The sequence below is a fragment of the Mandrillus leucophaeus genome, unplaced genomic scaffold (genome assembly GCF_000951045.1).
Source record: "Mandrillus leucophaeus isolate KB7577 unplaced genomic scaffold, Mleu.le_1.0 Scaffold3, whole genome shotgun sequence".
In the NCBI taxonomy this organism is placed as follows: Eukaryota; Metazoa; Chordata; class Mammalia; order Primates; family Cercopithecidae; genus Mandrillus; species Mandrillus leucophaeus.
In genome coordinates this window covers 10,882,384-10,900,931 of record NW_012103142.1, presented here as the reverse complement: position 1 = coordinate 10,900,931, position 18,548 = coordinate 10,882,384, and the positions used below count along the sequence as shown (strand labels likewise).

General features: G+C 52.7%; 3 protein-coding genes across 6 annotated transcripts in view; 2 read left to right on the top strand and 1 right to left on the bottom strand.

Moving 5' to 3' along the window:
- Positions 1-3,784, bottom strand: part of KLC4 (kinesin light chain 4) — a 16,809-nt gene extending 13,025 nt beyond the window's left edge. Inside the window, 3 exon segments of the mRNA XM_011986757.1 lie at positions 294-524; positions 1,806-2,088; positions 3,699-3,784. Coding sequence (XP_011842147.1) covers positions 294-524; positions 1,806-2,063 — 489 coding nt within the window. The 5' untranslated portion in view covers positions 2,064-2,088; positions 3,699-3,784.
- Positions 2,860-8,863, top strand: MRPL2 (mitochondrial ribosomal protein L2). Of its 2 annotated transcripts, XM_011986758.1 has the most exons (7): positions 2,860-4,111; positions 5,180-5,348; positions 6,633-6,771; positions 6,882-6,997; positions 7,071-7,181; positions 7,463-7,536; positions 8,607-8,863. In XM_011986758.1, exons 1-7 carry the CDS (start codon positions 4,016-4,018, stop codon positions 8,817-8,819), a joined length of 918 nt encoding a protein of 305 aa, XP_011842148.1. In that variant the 5' UTR covers positions 2,860-4,015; the 3' UTR covers positions 8,820-8,863. The 2 variants fall into 2 exon arrangements, with proteins under 2 accessions (XP_011842148.1, XP_011842149.1); XM_011986759.1 differs by lacking the exon at positions 7,463-7,536 and having other exon boundaries at positions 8,607-8,856.
- Positions 8,864-9,099: 236 nt separating this feature from the next.
- CUL7 (cullin 7) overlaps positions 9,100-18,548 on the top strand; it is a 16,672-nt gene continuing 7,223 nt past the window's right edge. Inside the window, exons 1-16 of one of the 3 annotated variants that reach the window (XM_011986744.1) lie at positions 9,100-9,426; positions 10,270-10,857; positions 11,297-11,448; positions 11,592-12,092; positions 12,638-12,776; positions 12,877-13,073; positions 13,377-13,629; positions 14,471-14,708; positions 14,787-14,892; positions 15,916-16,143; positions 16,422-16,512; positions 16,616-16,787; positions 16,933-17,038; positions 17,357-17,452; positions 17,640-17,815; positions 18,156-18,289. In XM_011986744.1, coding sequence (XP_011842134.1) covers positions 10,278-10,857; positions 11,297-11,448; positions 11,592-12,092; positions 12,638-12,776; positions 12,877-13,073; positions 13,377-13,629; positions 14,471-14,708; positions 14,787-14,892; positions 15,916-16,143; positions 16,422-16,512; positions 16,616-16,787; positions 16,933-17,038; positions 17,357-17,452; positions 17,640-17,815; positions 18,156-18,289 — 3,169 coding nt within the window. In that variant the 5' untranslated portion in view covers positions 9,100-9,426; positions 10,270-10,277. Of the gene's footprint in view, positions 9,427-10,269; positions 10,951-11,296; positions 11,449-11,591; positions 12,093-12,637; positions 12,777-12,876; positions 13,074-13,376; positions 13,630-14,470; positions 14,709-14,786; positions 14,893-15,915; positions 16,144-16,421; positions 16,513-16,615; positions 16,788-16,932; positions 17,039-17,356; positions 17,453-17,639; positions 17,816-18,155; positions 18,290-18,548 lie in introns of all 3 variants that reach the window. The other 2 variants (XM_011986742.1, XM_011986743.1) reach the window with 2 other exon arrangements.

The window sequence follows — 18,548 nt, the reverse complement described above, 5'->3', positions numbered from 1 at the left end:
CTCACAAGCTTGTAATTGTAAGAGCAGGAACTGTGTGTGCCCCACTCACCAGTGCAGTGCACAACGCCTGGTACATAGGAGGCATCTCATTACATGTTGACTGAATTAGCTGAATATAGTTTTTCCCCTTGCTGTCACCTGGAGTTGGTGTCAGGGCTGAAAAAGGAATTCTTTCAGGTAAGAGCAGTTTGGGTAGAGCTGATGGACCCTGAGGATGATGGGGCAATTTCCCCCATGTCTGTGGTAACTCCTGGCTGCCCACCCCTTAGCTAGTCTCGCCTGCGTACACTCACCGTGGTGTGTCCATCCTCATCATACTGTCGCAGCTGTCCCAGGAACTCCAGGTGCTTCTTTTCCTCCTCCAGCTGAGCCACAGCCTGTTCACTGCGCTGTAGCCGCTGCTGGGTGCCAGCCAGCTCGTCCCGCAGCCACTGGTTCTCCTGGCATAGCCGCCGCACCTGAGCCCGCAGCTTCTGTTTCTCCGACTCCACTGTGCTCAGGTGGCTGGCTAGAGCCAGCATCACCTAGATGGGCATATCCCCTGAGCTCCAGATTCTGGGTGGGAGTATTCAGGAACAGGTGGAAGGGGAGCCTACTGGGACATAGCAAGACTGGCAGGGGCACAAAGGAGCCAGAAGGTGGGGGTGTAGCAGTGGCACTACCTTCAAAACACCCTGAATCCAATTTCCCACTACCTCCACTGCCGTCACCCTGGGCCAAGCCACTATCAATTCCTACCCAAATTACTACAATAACTTCCTCACTGGCCTCCTTGTTGCTGCCCTTGTTCTCCTACTGTCTATTCGTAACCCAGCAACTAGATGATGCCAAGTTAGACCACATCACTCCTCTTCTAAAAACATTCCAATAGTTTCCATCTCACTCAAAGTAAAATCAGGGTCAGGCACAGTGGCTCACGCCTATAATCCCAGCATTTTGGGAGGCCAAGGCGGGTAGATCATGAGGTCAGGAGTTCAAAACCAGCCTGGCCAACATGGTGAAACACCATCTCTACTAAAAATACAAAAATTAGCCAGGTGTGGTGGTGCGCGCCTGTAGTCCCAGCTACTCAGGAGGCTGAGGCAGGAGAATCGCTTGAACCTGGCAGACAAGAGGTTGCAGTGAGCCAGGATGGTGCCACTACATTCCAGCCTGGACAACAGTGCAAGACTCCATCTCAAAAAAAAAAGTAAAATAAAAGTCCTCGGGATGGCCTACAAGTTCCACTTGATCCATCTCCCTCCCCTCATTCACTCTACTGCAGCCATACTGGCCCCTTGCTGTTCACTGACCTCACCAGGCAGACTTCCATTCAGAGTCTCTGCATTTGCTGCTCTCTCTGATTAGGATGCCCTTCCCCTGTTTAATAGGCATGACTCATTCCCCTCACCTTCACATCTTTGCCAAAATGTCACCTTTTCAAAAAAGGGTGACCTTTTTTGACCACCCTATCTAAAATTATACCCTCTCTCCACAGTCCCTAGTTTCCTTCCCTGCTTTATTTTGGTACTTTTATCCTTAGCAATTATCATTCTGGCGTACTGAATCATTATTTATTTAGGTATTGTCTGTCTTCCCCAGCTAGAAGGTAAGCTCCAAGATGGCAAAGATTTTTACAATTTTGTTCAATGATGTATTTCTTCAGTGACCAAAAGCATTCTGGCACACAGTAGTGACTTAATACATATTTAATGAATGGATGCAAACGTCTAGAGTGAGGTGATCCCAAGCAACCCCAAACCTTCAATCAGGTACCTGCTCCTCCATCCACCCTGGACCACTTGGCACCACCTTTGCCCTCTCACCTGGGCCTCACTCAGCCCGAGCTCAATGTTTTCCATAGAACGGCGAAGCTGCCGGGCCTTCTCATGCACCAGCCCTTCCTCGTGGCCTCCCTGCTGCAGACACTCAATGGTCTGGGACAGGCTTTGCAGCACGGCCTGGTGTTCACTGTGCAGGGCCTCTAGCCCTTGGCTGACCAGCCGTGTGCTCCCCAGGATCTCCTCTTGGCTGAGCCGGTGGCCTGCAGGCTCATCCCGCTGCCCCAACACCAGGCCTGACATCCTGGCCTGGGGGACCTTGCCCGGTCTAGGGAAAAACAACAGAGTTCGGCTGGCGTAAAGATGAGACAGAGAAGCTGAGAACTTTCTCAGAGGGTGGTGGGAATCCAAGTGAAGGGACAAAAGTAAGAGTGACCCTGTGGCTTAGTTGGAGAGAGAGAGTGACCAGCAGGCAGGGAGCCCAGATCACTAAACTCAAAGTTAAGGTTGTGGGCAAAGTGAGAGGGAGATGAATTGACTTAAATAAAGAAAGACTATAGTAGGAGCAAAGGTGCTTAGAACTAGCAGAAGGATTCAGGACTTAGGAAGAGAACAGAAAAGCAGTTAGAGCCTGAGTTAGGAAAAGTTATCCAGGGATGAGAGACAGCACTATGGAGATTACAGAGGATCTGAGGGAGAGCTTCAAAGGGCACAGGGCTAAAGTGGGATTATGCAGAAAATAATGCAAGGATCTAGAAAAAAGAGAAGGAATCTTTGCAAAGTTAAATCAGGGAACAAAGGGAAAAGAAGAAAACAGGAGTCTTCCTTGCAGGATCCACGTTAGAGGGTCCCAGAAAGCTCAAGGTCTTCAGGCTGCATCACCTGCAGAACTAAGCCCAGCATCTCCAAACCTGGTCAGTCCTACATCTTTTCCTACTTACCTTCAACCCATACTTCCCACCCCCCAGGACCCAGAATGTGTTCCCACTTCCTCAGAAGGGTCTTGTCTCTCATCTTTGAAGTCTTCTTACCTGTGTACAGAGCAGAGGCCCTGGCTGTGGCACTCAGGCCGGAGCCCGGAAGAAACTGTTCAGCAGCCAGAGAATCAGAAGGATCTGCCCTGCCCAAAGTCCAGAAGTCCAGCGTTCCCACCCCTTCTCTCACCACTTCACAGCTACCCAGAGGACCTGGCACAGAGCCCCACCCAGGACAAACAGCCTCCCTCCCTCACTCCCTCTGCCTACAGGTCTTTAAAGACGCCCAATTCCCTTCTCCTTACCCAAGCCAGCCTCCCTCATCGCAGGCCTGGGGAGCTACTGTCTCCCAGGAATATGAGAGAGAGAGACTTAATCAGAGACCTACAGCAAGAGGCATGTCTGGGAAAGGGGAGGGAGGAACACCTGGTCACTCCACACCCAGTCACTTCAATGGCTTTGTCTCTGTCACGGTCACCTACAAACAGGCTCTGAGAGGTATCACCGTAGGGTGCCCCCCTAATGCCCGATGATGCAGGGAAGAATGGGAGGTCTGCTGAACGGCTGCCGGGTCACAAGGAGGGTCTCCCGGGCCTGGAAACGCAGTAGAGGAGTGCCTCGGGCTGTCGACCTGCCCTGGGGCCCCGGGTTGGGAGAATGAGATGGGCGGGGGCGGTAGGGGGGAGGTGTGGATGGACGACCGAGGTCCGCAGCTCCAGCGAGGACCTGGAGGCCTAACGACCCCGAGGTCACTGAATCAGTTGGTGGCGCAGGGGGCGGGGCAGGCCGGCTATCTGTCTGTCTGGACGCCGAGGGGCGGGGAAGAATCGCGAAGGGCGGAGTTTTTGAGCCTGGAGTTTTGTAAGGTTGGTTGGAGGGGGTTTGTTTATCTTTCTGGGAGTGCGAGAATAAGAGATGGCAGAGACCTTAACCTTCAGCCTCAGAGGTACCCTCAAAGACTCACCTGCAATCTGCCGGTCTGGCTGCCGCTCTTGCCGGTACTGCCCCTTTAAATCCATGATGGCTGCCGCTCGAGGCAATTGTTTTGACGGGTCTGGGGGCGGGGCCTGTTTCCTAGTCACGGGACATTAGAGCTGCCCGCGGATTGGCTCTCACCGCGTTCAGGTAGGAAAGGAGGTGTGTATCCTGCTTGGGCTCCAGTTTTCTGCCCGCCTCCGTTTACGTTTTGCGGAGCGACGGCGCCGGACAGTCAACGTCATCTAGGAGCGCCGAGCAGCTTGGCTAAAAGTAGGGGTGGCGTGCTGAGCCCTGGATAGCCGGATGGCCCTGTGGGCACTGACCCGCGCTCTGCGCTCTCTGAGCCTGGCGCCCCCGACCGTCGCCGCCCCTGCCCCGAGTCTGTTCCCCGCCGCCCAGGTAATCCATCTTACCCGGGAAGAAGGCTGCTTCCATTCGGGCTACCGGAGATGGGGTCTGCGGGGATGCGAGGCGGGGGTTGCAAGTCTGGTCGGGAGTCACGCAGGTCCATGACCATGGATAAGGCACACTCAGCCTCAGCTTTTTCCTCCACAAGTGTTGCTATCTCATAGGGCGAAATTCTTCAGACGAGATACTTAAGGTGAAAGTGCTTTACAGATCACCGGTTATACAGGTTTCGGCAATAACTAACGTTTATCGAGTGCCTATGATAGGCCAGGTATAGGTAATAGACGTTTCAAATCAATGAACTCCTTTCAAATACTCTATAAGGCAGTTACTATTCCCATTTTATAGATGAGGAAAATGATAAGGAGTCCAAGGTCACACACACAACTATCAGAGCTAAGCAGTCTGTCTTTCAGAGCCAGTGCTCTTAACCATTATGATACGATACCTACAAGGATGAGTTACTGCTGATATTAGAGAATGCAGGGCAAGATACAAAGAACAGTGGCCTCAGGGGAAGGTATCCTGAGGTCCTAGTGGGTGGGTGACTGGTGAGTCACGCAAAAGAGAAGTAAGTCTTGCTCCTCTGGAGCTCTCAAGCTACTTATGGTAGAGTTTGACAGATGCATGTTTAAAATTCAAATCCAAATCAACCTACTCTGAAATGCTGGGAATACAGCAAGGAACAAGAGTGAAATGACCCCTCCCCTCCATTCGTATGTGAATAATTCCCAGCAACATAATGCAGAGGGCAAAAGGAATTGGCACTGATGGTGATACATGGATGTATGGAAGTTACCAGCTATGGAGAAGGGAATTGTTTAGGTAAAAACAGATTCCTGGAGATGGAGAGTTCTGGGCCAAATTTGGAAGGAGATGATCATGGGGAGAACATTATTGGGCAAGCTGTGAAGGGTGGAGTTTTTGGATAGCTGGTTTGGGATACATCCAGGAGGAAGTGGGCTGCAAGCTAAAATTGATCAGTGCCCTCCGACTTGGTTCTCTGATGCTTTGCCTTCAATTAGCTTTCAAATGAAAGAGATGTCTTTTTATCCCCAGATGATGAACAATGCCCTCCTCCAACAGCCCTCTGCCTTGATGTTGCTCCCCTGCCGCCCAATCCTTACTTCTGTGGCCCTTAATGCCAACTTTGTGTCCTGGAAGAGTCGTACCAAGTACACCATTGCACCGGTGAAGATGAGGAAGTCTGGGGGCCGAGACCACACAGGTGGGAGCAAGGACAAGGGGATTTAAGCAATCAAAGGGAAAAACATGTTAAGACCCTAGATCTGTATATTGACACACTTGTACCTTGTAAGGCAGAGGAATGTAATTAAAAAGCACTTATTTGGCTCCTTTTGCATGTAGTAGGTGCACAGGAACCAGAGAGTAGAATACAAAGCAAAAGGTAATTGGTCTGTACTTCTAAAGATAATTTGGGTAATTGAAGAAAATGGGCCATACACAGGATGTGCCATGACATTTTCCTTCACACCCTTCGAAAATTTATAACAGACTGGGTAAGGTTGCTCATGCCTGTGATCCCAGCACTTAGGGAGGCTGAGGTGGGCAGATCACCTGAGATCACAAGTTTGAGACCAGGCTGGCCAACATGGCAAAACCTCGTCTCTACTAGAACTATAAAAATTGGCCAGGTGCAGTGGCTCACACCTATAATCCCAACACTTTGAGAGTCCAAGGCAGGCAGATCACTTGAGGCCAGGAATTCAAGACCAGCCCGACCAACATGGTGAAACCCCATCTCTACTAAAAATATAAAAATTAGCCAGGTGTAGTGGTGCAGTCCTGTAATCCCAGCTACTTAGGAAGCTGAGGCATGAGAATCACTTGAGCCTGGGAGGTGGAGCCTGCAGTGAGCCAGGATCGCGCCATTGCACTCTAGCCTGGGCAGCAGAGCAAGACTCTGACTGAAAAAAAAAAGATTAACCAGGTGTGGTGGCAGGCACCTGTAATCCCAGCTACGCAGGAGGCTGAGGCAGGAGAATCACTTGAACCCAGGAGGTGGAGGTTGCAGTGAGCCGAGATCACGCCATTGTATTCCAGCCTGGGTAACAGAGCAAGACTCGTCTCAAAAAATGTGTATATTTATAACAGGCTGGGTGTGGTTGCTCCTGCCTTTAATCCCAACACTTTAGAAGGCCAAGGCGGGAGGATCACTTGAGGTCAGGATCCAACCTGGGCAACAGAGTGATACCCTGTCACATGCACAAAAAATAACAGTTGAAATTATTTGAGTATGATTTACATGACTCTCAGTAAACTTATTGATTTCAGTAATTTGAAAATGTTTTATCTGGAAGTTTTATACAATTTCAGTAATGTTTTTTCACTTAGCTTCATGTTGGTGTTGACCCTCCTTACTCCAGTGTGCTGTGCAAATTTTGATCATTCTCTGTAAGCAGTGCTCTCTGGCAGAGAATGGGCCAGGTCCCAGTGCTGGAAACTGAACTACTCTCACCTGAATCATATCCCCAACTGTCCTAAACCACAGGCCGAATCCGGGTGCATGGTATTGGTGGGGGCCACAAGCAACGTTATCGCATGATTGATTTTCTGCGTTTCCGGCCTGAGGAGACCAAGTCAGGACCCTTTGAGGAGAAGGTTATCCAAGTCCGCTATGATCCCTGTAGGCAAGTTTGGGATGTGGGATGATGATGGAATGGTCTGAATAACTGCATAGCTTCTCAGGAGATGTGGGGCTGCCTAGATGGTCTGCTTACCTGTCCCTCACCCTGATCAGGTCAGCAGACATAGCTCTGGTTGCTGGGGGCAGCCGGAAACGCTGGATCATCGCCACAGAAAACATGCAGGCTGGAGATACAGTCTTGAACTCTAACCACATAGGCAGAATGGCAGGTGAGAGATGGCTACCAGATGTGTGGGCTGGAGGCAGCAAAGGTTCTAGAGCTAATGAAATCCTGTCTTTTAGTTGCTGCTCGGGAAGGGGATGCGCATCCTCTTGGGGCTCTGCCTGTGGGGACCCTCATCAACAACGTGGAAAGTGAGCCAGGCCGGGGTGCCCAATATATCCGAGCTGCAGGTATGGGGAAAGGAGTTGCCTGGGTCCTATAGTTTGGAAAGGCAAGGAGAGTCTGAACCGATGGTTCCACATCTGGCACTGGTAGAGAAAATTAAGGAAAAAACAAGAAACATGAGGATGAAGATATGCATGTGTTTTGACCTAAAATGTAGCATGCATTCTTCTTTGTGTATCTGTTCCTAAAGAGCAAAGCAAGGGCAGCATGTGGGGTGTGGCCCCTGTGTAAATTCCTCTGCACCCCCCCGTTTTGTGGAGGGTGGCAGATCAGCTTCTTTCCCCAGGGACGTGTGGTGTGCTACTGCGGAAGGTGAATGGCACAGCCATTATCCAGCTGCCGTCTAAGAGGCAGATGCAGGTGTGTATGGGTATGGCTGGGAGGGGTCAGCAAAGGAGGAATTTTTGGAATATAACTTTCCTGTCTGGGGTAGGTAGGTCCCAGCTGTTTTATGATGCAAGGAACTGCCTTGAGCTGAGGCTGTCCTTTTCTGCCACATGACTTAGGTGTGCTTTGTCGGATTGGCACCATAAGTAATTTTTTTTTTTTTCGAGACAGAGTCTTGCTCTGTCACCCAGGCTGGAGTGCAGTGGCACGATCTTGGCTTACTGCAACCTCCACCTCCCAGGTTCAAGCAGTTCTCCTGCCTCAGCCTCCTGAGTAGCTGGGATTGCAGGCATGCACCACCACAGCTGGCTAATTTTTGTGTTTTAGTAGAGATGGGGTTTCACCACGTTGGCCAGGCTGGTCTCGAACTCCTTACCTCGTAATCCGCCCGCCTTGGCCTCCCAAAGTGCTGAGATGACAGGAGTGAGCCACTGCGCCCGACCCTAATTTTTTTTGAGACAGGGTCTCTATTGCTTGAGTGCAGTGGCACAGTCAGCTCACTGCAGCCTCAAACTCCTGGGTTCAAGCAATTCTGCCTCAGCCCCCCAAGTAGCTGGGACTACAGGCGCACGCCACTCTACCAGGCTAATTTTCGTATTTTTTGTAGAGGCAAGGTATCACCATGTTGGCCAGGCTGGTCTCAAACTCCTGAGCTCAAGCGATCTGCCTGCCTAGGCTCCCGAAGTGCTGGAATTACAGGTGTGACCCACTGCACCTGGCCCTGGCTAATATTTTTTATTTTTGTAGAGATGGGGTCTCATTATGTTGCCCAGGCTGGTCTCGAACTTCTGAGCTCAAGTGATCCTCCAGCCCCGGCCTCCCAAAGTGCTGGGATTACCAGCGTGAGTCCTTGCGCCCAGCTCTTTGTTTTCAACTACCTAGTTCCTACTGTAGGACCTTCACTTAGCTTCAACCATCTTGTGCTTTTCCTTTTTCCTCTCTCCTCTCCTTGAGTCTAAGAAGCCCCCCAAGGGTTTTGCTGTCAACACTGTCAAGCTCTTTCCCCCACATTGTATAGAATCTCCATCTGTTTTCTCTGTCAGGTGCTGGAAACGTGCGTAGCAACAGTAGGCCGAGTATCCAACGTTGATCATAACAAACGGGTCATTGGCAAGGCAGGTCGCAACCGCTGGCTGGGCAAGAGGCCTAACAGTGGGCGATGGCACCGCAAGGGAGGCTGGGCTGGCCGAAAGATTCGGCCACTACCCCCTATGAAGAGTTACGTGAAGCTGCCTTCTGCTGCTGCCCAAAGCTGATATCCCTGTACTCTAATAAAATGCCTCCCCCTCCTGTAATCTGTTACTGGTTTTTTGCGGGAGGGGATGGTACAGACTGAACGTGGGGAAAAGAAGTAAAAAGTGTGGGAGGAAAAGAAAGTACAGGTCACTGGGTCTGTCCCCACCCCAATTCCCTTACAGATAATGGAGCCGGGGGTGGAAATAAATGACGTCCAAGGCCTTTTCCAGTTGTGACTGGGAAACAGGGTGGGCACTTCCGCAGGAGGGAGGACAAAAGGAAGAGGAAAGGGCGGCGCAGAGGAGGAGGTGCTGCGTCGCCAAGGTGGCATCCGCGGCTCCTCCCCGGCCCTTTCCCAGGGCCCCTAGCCTTCCGCTGGGTCCGGCGGAAATGAGCCGTGGCTTTTGGCTGGCGGAGACGCTGGCAGGGACCAGGCTCCACCCTGCCTCAGTGGCTGCCGACCCAGGCGGCTGCCGCTCTGTTCCGCAGAGGCACGCCCCTTCCTGTCTCTCCGTCTCGACCCCCTCGCGGGGCCCAGGTGGGGCCCGAGTCGCCGCCAGCATCTGTGCCGCGTCCCTTACTCTGTGAAGGACAGGCCTCGCGCCAGGACCTCGGTGGACTTCTGAGGTGGCCAGAGCCCCGCCGCGGCCCCTTGCTCCTCTCCTGCCCACTTGCCCATCGAGCCTTGCGCTCACCCAACCTCGGTTCCCCATCCTACCGTGCCTCGGGGTTCTAGTTTATGGGGCCTAATCCCCCCTCCCCTTTACCGCGCGCCCCTGGCTTCTCGGGTCTCCAACCTTGGTCCCCCAAGCCTCGCGCCCCTCACCTACCTTGTCTGTGCACCCTGCCCTGGGTCTCGCGGCGCCCCCACCAGCCCTTTTGTTCCAGTTGCTCCAGTCGCTCCAGTCAAGAGGCGCCTCCAACCCACCAGTGCCTCCTCCCAGTCCATCGCGCCTTGCCCTCCCACTCCACCACCAGTTCTCAGGTCTCTTAACTCTGCGATCTCGGGACTCTTAACTTGGGTCTCACACTCCCATGCTCCAGTCCTTAGAGACAGCACCCCTTTCCACACACACTCACGATCTCCCTCCCAAACATACCCCTCTGGGCTTCACATATCCCCAGGGTAGCTGCCTGTTCCAAGGCCTTGGGATTCACTTGTAACTCCAAGGCTGCCCTGCCTGCCCCTACTAGTCTGCCCACTGTTCCAAACCAACCCACTCCAGGCCTCAGGGTCTTGGGGACCTTCCTTTTAGCCCCCAAATTTTGTGTTATTTCACAACAAAACACCCCAGTGTTCTCTGCTTAGGCCTGCCCCGACTCAGCGTGCAGCATGCAACTCCTGGGCCTGGCTTTACCCCACCCCGCCTGACAGCTGTTGCCATTTGCTTCCCCACCTCCTGGATGTCTTTGATTTTCTGACCTCTCCTTACTCTAGCTTGTCTGTTCTCTTTTCCTTGTGTGCTGCAGGTGCCAGGATGGTGGGGGAACTCCGCTACAGGGAATTCAGGGTGCCCCTGGGGCCTGGCTTACATGCCTATCCTGATGAGCTGATCCGCCAGCGAGTGGGCCATGATGGGCATCCTGAGTACCAGATCCGTTGGCTCATCCTGCGGCGTGGCGATGAGGGTGACGGGGGCTCTGGCCAAGTGGACTGCAAGGCTGAGCACATCCTGCTGTGGATGTCCAAGGATGAGATCTATGCCAACTGCCACAAGATGCTGGGCGAGGATGGCCAGGTCATCGGGCCCTCTCAGGAGTCTGCAGGGGAGGTTGGGGCCCTGGACAAATCTGTGCTGGAGGAGATGGAAACCGATGTGAAGTCCCTCATTCAGAGAGCCCTTCGGCAGCTGGAGGAGTGTGTGGGCACCATCCCTCCTGCTCCTCTACTTCACACTGTCCACGTGCTCAGCGCCTATGCCAGCATCGAGCCCCTCACTGGGGTATTCAAGGACCCAAGAGTCCTGGACTTGCTCATGCACATGTTGAGTAGTCCCGATTATCAGATTCGCTGGAGCGCAGGCCGGATGATACAAGCCCTGTCCTCCCATGATGCTGGTGAGGGGCAGTGTGGGGAGGAAGGGAAAGCAGAAGGGCTGGGTCGGCTCAGGGACTCACAGGACACTGTGGCAGGAGCCTCTGATCTCATCAGTACGTAAATGATTCTGTTGCCCTTCTCTTAAGAGTTGGAAGAAAAGGAGGTGGGAATGGGAGTGAGGGTGGGGGTTATCTGCCAAAAGAGGAAAGACTATCTTCAATAACCTCATATTAATTAGTAGCTTTTTATGCAAAGGAAGAATTTACAGTTTAGACTATTGTAGATGGTGTTTATGTGCGTGTGTGTATGTATATAAGTTGTCAAATTTTAGCTTTTGAAACAAATCAGTTCTTTCCCATTGTGTGGTGGCAAAAGGATTGGATTGAAAGAATAGAGGGTCTAAGATTTCTAGGAAGGGTGAGATTAGGGAGAAGTTACTAATTGGGGTATGGGTTACAGGGACCCGGACTCAAATCCTTCTGTCACTGAGCCAACAAGAAGCCATTGAGAAACACCTGGATTTTGACAGCCGCTGTGCTCTGCTAGCACTGTTTGCACAGGCCACGCTCTCTGAACATCCCATGTCTTTCGAGGGCATTCAGCTACCACAGGTAACCTTTGGGGGTGTAAGGTGGGGGGAGCTTGTGAACAAGATCTAGGGACCAGGCCTTTGCACCTATCTACAGAGGATGGTATGGAGAGAGGGTCTTAAACTGGGACAAGGTGGATGTAAGCCAAAGGTTATGTCCCACAGGTCCCAGGAAGGGTGCTCTTCTCCCTGGTGAAGCGGTATTTGCATGTCACCTCACTCCTGGATCAGCTGAACAACAGTGCTGCGGAGCCAGGAGCCCAGAACACTTCTGCTCCTGAGGAGTTGAGTGGGAAGAGGGGTCAACTGGAGCTGGAGTTCAGTATGGCCATGGGCACCCTGATCTCGGAGCTGGTGCAAGCCATGCGCTGGGACCAGGCCACAGACAGACCAAGGAGCTCAGCACGGTCCCCCGGTTCCATCTTCCAGCCTCAGCTGGCAGATGTGAGCCTAGGGTTCCCCACTGCGCAGGCTCAGCCCTCCTTCAGGAGGTCAAGACGTTTTCGCCCTCGTTCTGAGTTCGCAAGTGGCAATACCTATGCCTTGTATGTGCGGGACACACTGCAGCCGGGGATGCGAGTGCGGATGCTGGATGATTATGAGGAGATCAGTGCCGGGGATGAGGGCGAGTTTCGGCAGAGCAACAGCGGCGTGCCTCCTGTGCAGGTGAGTGGCATATGGTGGTGGGACACTGTTAGGGGTCTATTTGGGGTGGGGCAGAGTTGGGACTTCCATACAGAGGGGCTCCAGCAGGCCACCCAAAGAGAAAGCTTTCTATAAGATTGGGATGGTGAAAAAGAGTCAGTAGTTGAGAGGCGGGCCATTCTGAGAGCTGGAAAAATCTGGGTTTAGGAGGCTGTGAAGTCAAGAAGACTCACACAGGAAGAAACTGATATAGCCAGACTCCTCCAAAGGTCAGGGTCAGGGAGATGGAGTGGTAGAGGCCAGAAGGAAGTGTGGGGGCATAAGCCGTGAAAGATAGGGTGAGAGAAAAGACAGGCCCATCCCCCAAAGGAGAGGGCATCCTTTGTGTGTGTGTGTGTGTGTGTGTGTGTGTATTCTCTATATGCTGCTGTTTTGTTATATGAAGGTTTTTCTAAAACCTGGCCAGGTGGTCACCCTGAGGGCTATAAGTCCTCAGTACTGGGCCACAGCCAGTCATTAGTGAGTCCTCCCTTCCCCTTCCCTCTCTTTCTTTCCCTATCCTCCAGGTATTGTGGGAGTTAACAGGCCGCACCTATTGGGTGCACTGGCACATGCTGGAGATCTTGGGCTTTGAGGAAGACATTGAGGACATGGTTGAGACTGATGAGTACCAAGGGGCGGTGGCCAGTAGAGTCCTGGGTAGAGGTGAGCTCAGGGAGGAAGCAAGGGTCAGCTCTGAGCAGAGTAACGGTGGTCCTGCTCAGTTGCTAGTGACATCCCTGTGCCCCTCGGCCCATTTCCACAGCCCTGCCCGCCTGGCGCTGGAGGCCCATGACAGAACTCTATGCTGTGCCTTATGTGCTGCCTGAGGATGAGGACACTGAGGAGTGTGAACACCTGACCCTGGCTGAGTGGTGGGAACTCCTCTTCTTCATCAAGAAGCTGGATGGACCTGACCATCAGGAGGTTCTCCAGATCCTCCAGGAGAACCTAGATGGGGAGGTAGAGCCAGCCTGGAGGCACTCAGAGGTTGGAGGGCTCTATTGCAAGGGCTGGACTGTATAGAGCATTTGAAAGGCTCAGGATGAAAAGTGGAGGTCAGAGAGTGGAAGGGGCTGCAGAGGAGGGGTCTGGAATTTTCAGAGGTGGGAGAGGCTGGTGAGCTGTTTGGGAGGAGCCAGCTGCCAGCTGAGAAGATCAGGATGGAGGGTATGTGTGCAGAGAGAGCCCCACCTCTACCAAGTGCTCCCTGGGTCCTCTGTGCCGGCAGGGCTGTCTGCAATGAGAGCTTCTCCTTGATGGCAGATTCTGGATGATGAGATCCTAGCTGAACTGGCCGTGCCCATAGAATTGGCCCAGGACTTGCTGCTGACTCTGCCACAGCGACTCAATGACAGTGCCCTCAGGGACCTGATCAACTGCCGTGTCTACAAGAAGTATGGGCCTGAAGCCCTAGCAGGGCACCCAGCCTACCCATCCCTTCTAGAAGCCCAACAAGATGTCCTCCTGCAAGCTCAGGCCCAGGTTAAGGACTCAGAAGATGCAGCCAAAGTGGAAGGTGGGTGCCAGACACAGCAGCTGAGCCGACACACCTTCAGGGCATTAGCACAGGAGAGATGTCTGTGCTGATTTTTATGCAATCCTTTCTGGAAGTGATGCCACCTTAGAATCTGCAACTTAGAAGCAACAAATGGAGAAGTGGGCACTGTGTTCCCTCAAAGAATGAAGGAGGATGTAAAGTTAGAAAATTGCAAGATAATTTTGAAGACTTATAAAAGCCCCCACATTTAGCTTTTTTTCTTGTAGAGAAATATACTCCATGCTTTGAAATAAAGGGAAGTGCTCTCCTGTTTGCAGATGAAGCTACTTTGCTATTTTAAGAATATAAAGGCCAGGTGCGGTGGCTCATACCTGTAATCCGAGCTCTTTGGGAGGCCTAGGCGGGCGGATCATGAGGTCAGGAGATTGAGACCATCCTGCTTAGCATGGTGAAATCTCATCTCTACTAAAAATACAAAAAAAAATTAGCCGGGCATGGTGGTGGGCGCCTGTAGTTCCAGCTACTTGGTAGGTTGAGGCAGGAGAATGGTGTGAACCCAGGAGGCGGAGGTTGCAGTGAGCCGAGACGGCACCACTGCACTCCAGCCTGGGTGACAGAGCGAGACTCCATCTCAAAATAAATAAATAAATAAATAATAAAATTTGTCATAAAGCTGTCTTACAAGGACATTAAGAGATTAGATCCCCAAACCTAACTTTTGCGGGGTGGGGCGGGGGTTAAAAAATTTAAAACATTTTTTAGGAGAAATTAAGAGAAAAAGATTGAGAGTTATGAATCTATTTCTGAGCCTTCACATCACTAACAATGGCCAATTCCCGTGACTCTCCTCTTCCTGTAGCAAAAGAACCCCCATCTCAGAGTCCCAACACTCCCCTGCAGCATCTCGTGGAGGATTATGGTCCAGCTGGGAAAATCCTCCTGGATCTAGAGCAAGCCCTCAGCTCGGAGGGGACGCAGGAGAACAAGGTCAAGCCACTCCTGCTGCAGCTGCAGCGGCAGCCCCAGCCCTTCCTAGCACTGATGCAGAGCCTGGACACTCCAGAGACTAACAGGGCCCTGCACCTGACTGTGCTGAGGTAAGAGCGTGGTGACAGGTGGGATCTCTGAGGGCAAAGGGGGTCTATGAGGCTGGCTGCACATTTCTCTGCCCCCAGAATCCTGAAGCAGCTGGTAGACTTCCCTGAGGCACTGCTGCTCCCCTGGCACGAGGCCGTGGATGCCTGCATGGCCTGCCTGCGGTCCCCAAACACTGATCGAGAGGTACCCCTGCCTTGCTCTGGGGAGAGGCTGGGGGAGAGGATAAAGGCAGCCACTGGCAAGGCACACCCACTGGGCAAGGCTCTGGAGGGTGTGATAGAGCCTTTGGGCTCTTAGTTTGAGTTTTGCTTTTAAAATTGAATTTTATTTTTTTTAAATAGGTAATACATTCACATGGTTCACAAATCAAAACGCTCTAACAAGGTATACACTGAGAATTCTTGCTCTCACCCAAATCCCTGTTCTCCCAGTGTCCCCCACACACCCCTTACTGGTAATTACTTGTATTAATTTATGTATCATTCCCATGTTCCCTTATGCAAATATAAGCAAACCCAAATGTGTGATCTTGCCACTCTCTTTTTTACACAAAAGGATATGGAGATATTATTACATAGAACATTAAGAGCTTCAGTAGCTCCATTTTTGGCTGGTCCTGTGGGAGAAAGGGGGATGAAGGATGCAGAAGGCCCATCACATACCAGAGTCCCCTGCAAAAGCTACAGAGAAGTCCTGGGCACAGAAGGCTTCAGAAGGGCTCAGAGAACTAGGGTCATGGTGACAGTAGGTGTTTGCAGTGTGGCTGTATTTTTGGCTGTTATGTAGAATTTACTTTCTAAGGCAGGCTCATTGGGTATACACACAAACCCAGTCCCTGTCAGTCCCTTCCCAGCCATCCAGGTGTCTGTGCCTGAACATCTCAAAATACAGCCCTACAACTGTTTTTTGGGACAGTGGGGCCTGGATGAAAGAACCCAGGATGCTCTCTGCAGTTTTTGTCAATATAATCAGCAGCCTAGAACCCTAGAGTAGCAGGGCATCTTGTGCCCTTTTCCATTTTGGTTTGTCTTCAGTTCTCTAACCACCTGGCTCTTGTGTCTCCCCATCCCTGTCTTCATTTCCTCACTCTGCCTTGCTCACTGTAGCACCCCCAGCACCCAGTACACAGTGGGTACCTGCTACTGCAGATGCCCTTGCAGCCCTCGCCCTGTCTTCATTCATCTCCTCCTTTATGTCCCCACCCAGGTGCTCCAGGAACTGATTTTCTTCCTGCACCGCCTGACCTCAGTGAGCAGGGACTATGCCGTGGTGCTGAATCAGCTGGGAGCAAGAGACGCCATCTCCAAGGCCCTGGAAAAGCACCTGGGAAAGCTGGAGCTGGCTCAGGAGTTGCGGGACATGGTGTTCAAGTGTGAGAAGCATGCCCACCTCTACCGCAAACTCATCACCAACATCCTGGGAGGCTGCATCCAGGTCAGGAGGAAGGGGAGCTTGTGGGCTCAGAGCAGCATCAGAATATGAAACCCAAGCAGTGGCGGGTAAGGGCTGTGTTCCCATGGCTGGGAACAACAGGTGACTCTAGTGACCCTGGGACATTTGTTTCCCTGCCCCTCTTCCCCATCTGGGCCTGCTCTGCTGGTGCTGTAGAGGAAGTCCCACTGCTGCTTGGTCTCTCCTTCATCCATGTTTCCATGTGTCTCTCTGTGTTCCTCCTGCCCCCGTGCCCCTTCTCTCTGATGTTCTGGCTGCAGATGGTGCTGGGCCAGATTGAAGACCACAGACGAACCCACCGGTCCATCAACATCCCTTTCTTTGATGTGTTCCTCAGATACTTATGCCAGGGTTCGTGCCTGTTGCCCTGTTGCTCTACCGCTCCATACCTATGTTTGTTTCCCCTTTACACCCTACCTGGCTGTGACCACCACCCATTCCCACTTACCCCCAGGCTCCAGTGTGGAAGTGAAGGAGGACAAGTGCTGGGAGAAGGTGGAGGTGTCCTCCAACCCACACCGGGCCAGCAAGCTGACGGACCACAACCCCAAGACCTACTGGGAGTCCAGCGGCAGCGCCGGCTCCCACTACATCACCCTGCACATGCACCAGGGCGTCCTTATCAGGTAACGCTCCCACGCATGTGCTTTGCCACACACCTACGCTTTCCTGTGACGCCCCTGTGTTTGTTTTGGGGGACGCACCACCCCCCTGGACTTGGCCATGGGCCCTGTCTACAAGTTCCAAATGGTTTTTCCTCCCCACTCCCAGGCAACTGACTCTGCTTGTGGCTAGCGAGGACTCAAGCTACATGCCGGCCCGAGTGGTGGTGTGTGGGGGTGATAGCGCTAGCTCTCTTCACACGGAACTCAACTCGGTAGGGCCCCAGGGCCATTAGCCATTACCCCACCCCTCACAGGATCTGCCCTCCTGCTTCGATCTGGCCCTATCCTACTTTTTTCTACTCCCACCTGTCTTGAGCCCCACAGAAAGTAGTGTCCTTTATCCCTGTGCTTGTGCCACCAGGCCCCAAACAGTGAGGGTGGACAATGAGGATAGCTTTTTCAGGACCCTACACATCCCAGGGCTGGGGAAGGGAAGGAAACAAGTGAGGGGACTGGAGCCTAGAGCCAACTTGGCTCAGCACTCCCATCTGCACGTGTAGAGGTGACAGCCTTCTCTGCCCCCCTGCCAGGTGAATGTGATGCCCTCTGCCAGCCGGGTGATCCTCCTGGAGAACCTGACCCGCTTCTGGCCCATCATCCAGATCCGCATAAAGCGCTGCCAGCAGGTGGGGCTAGGGATGTGGGGTGTGGTCCTGGGTAGGGGCTCTGAGCCCCATAAACGGGCAGATCTAGAGCCAGAGGACCAGCCTGGGTCTCAAGCAGCTCCAGGTGTGAGGCTCGAGGGCGTAGCTGACCCCAGCCCATCCCAAGGAGCGTGTGGGGCGAGTGAAGATAGTCCTGTGTGTGTTTCAGGGTGGCAATGATACCCGCATTCGGGGGTTAGAGATCCTAGGCCCCAAGCCCACGTTCTGGCCAGTGTTCCGGGAGCAACTCTGTCGTCACACACGCCTCTTCTACATGGTTCGGGCGCAGGCCTGGAGCCAGGACATGGCAGAGGACCGCAGGAGCCTCCTGCACCTGAGTTCTAGGTGTGTGAGAGTGTGCGTGTATGCCTGTGTCTGTGGGAAAGGTAAGGCTATTGCAAATAGCTGGCAGGCAGGGGTCCATTTAAGCCATGAGATGGAGGTTTAATATGCGTGGGGAGGGGGCTGGAGTGTTCTGAGCTGTGGGAGGGGAAGAAAGGATAAAGAGAAATTTCTCCAGTGGGCTGGGAATAGGATATACTAGTTAGCACAGGGCAGTTTTGAAGTACCAGGGGGGCCTTCAGTTTGGGTACTGGAGGTTAACTGGCAGTCTTAGGCAGGGTGGACACTGAGATAACACACACCTCAAGCCTCTGACACCTTCCTCCTCCATTCTCACCCCCAGACTGAACGGGGCCCTGCGCCAGGAGCAGAATTTTGCTGACCGCTTCCTCCCTGACGACGAGGCTGCCCAAGCTCTGGGCAAGACCTGCTGGGAGGCCCTGGTCAGCCCCGTGGTGCAGAACATCACCTCCTCTGGTAACCATCCTGACACCTGGACCCATTACTATCTCAGGGCTTGGCTCTACTAATTAGCTCCTTCTTGCTCTACCCTAGAACCACCTGGATTATGTTCTGGCCCTTTTGGCACCTGCATTTGTAATCCCAGTGCTGTCTTCTCATAGCCCAGGGGCTGCCCCCTTTCCTATGTCTCTCAAGTATCAGCTGACACCATAAGTGCAGAAGGTACCTTGTTACCCACTCCCTTATCAATCTTTTCATATTTTTTTTTTTTTTT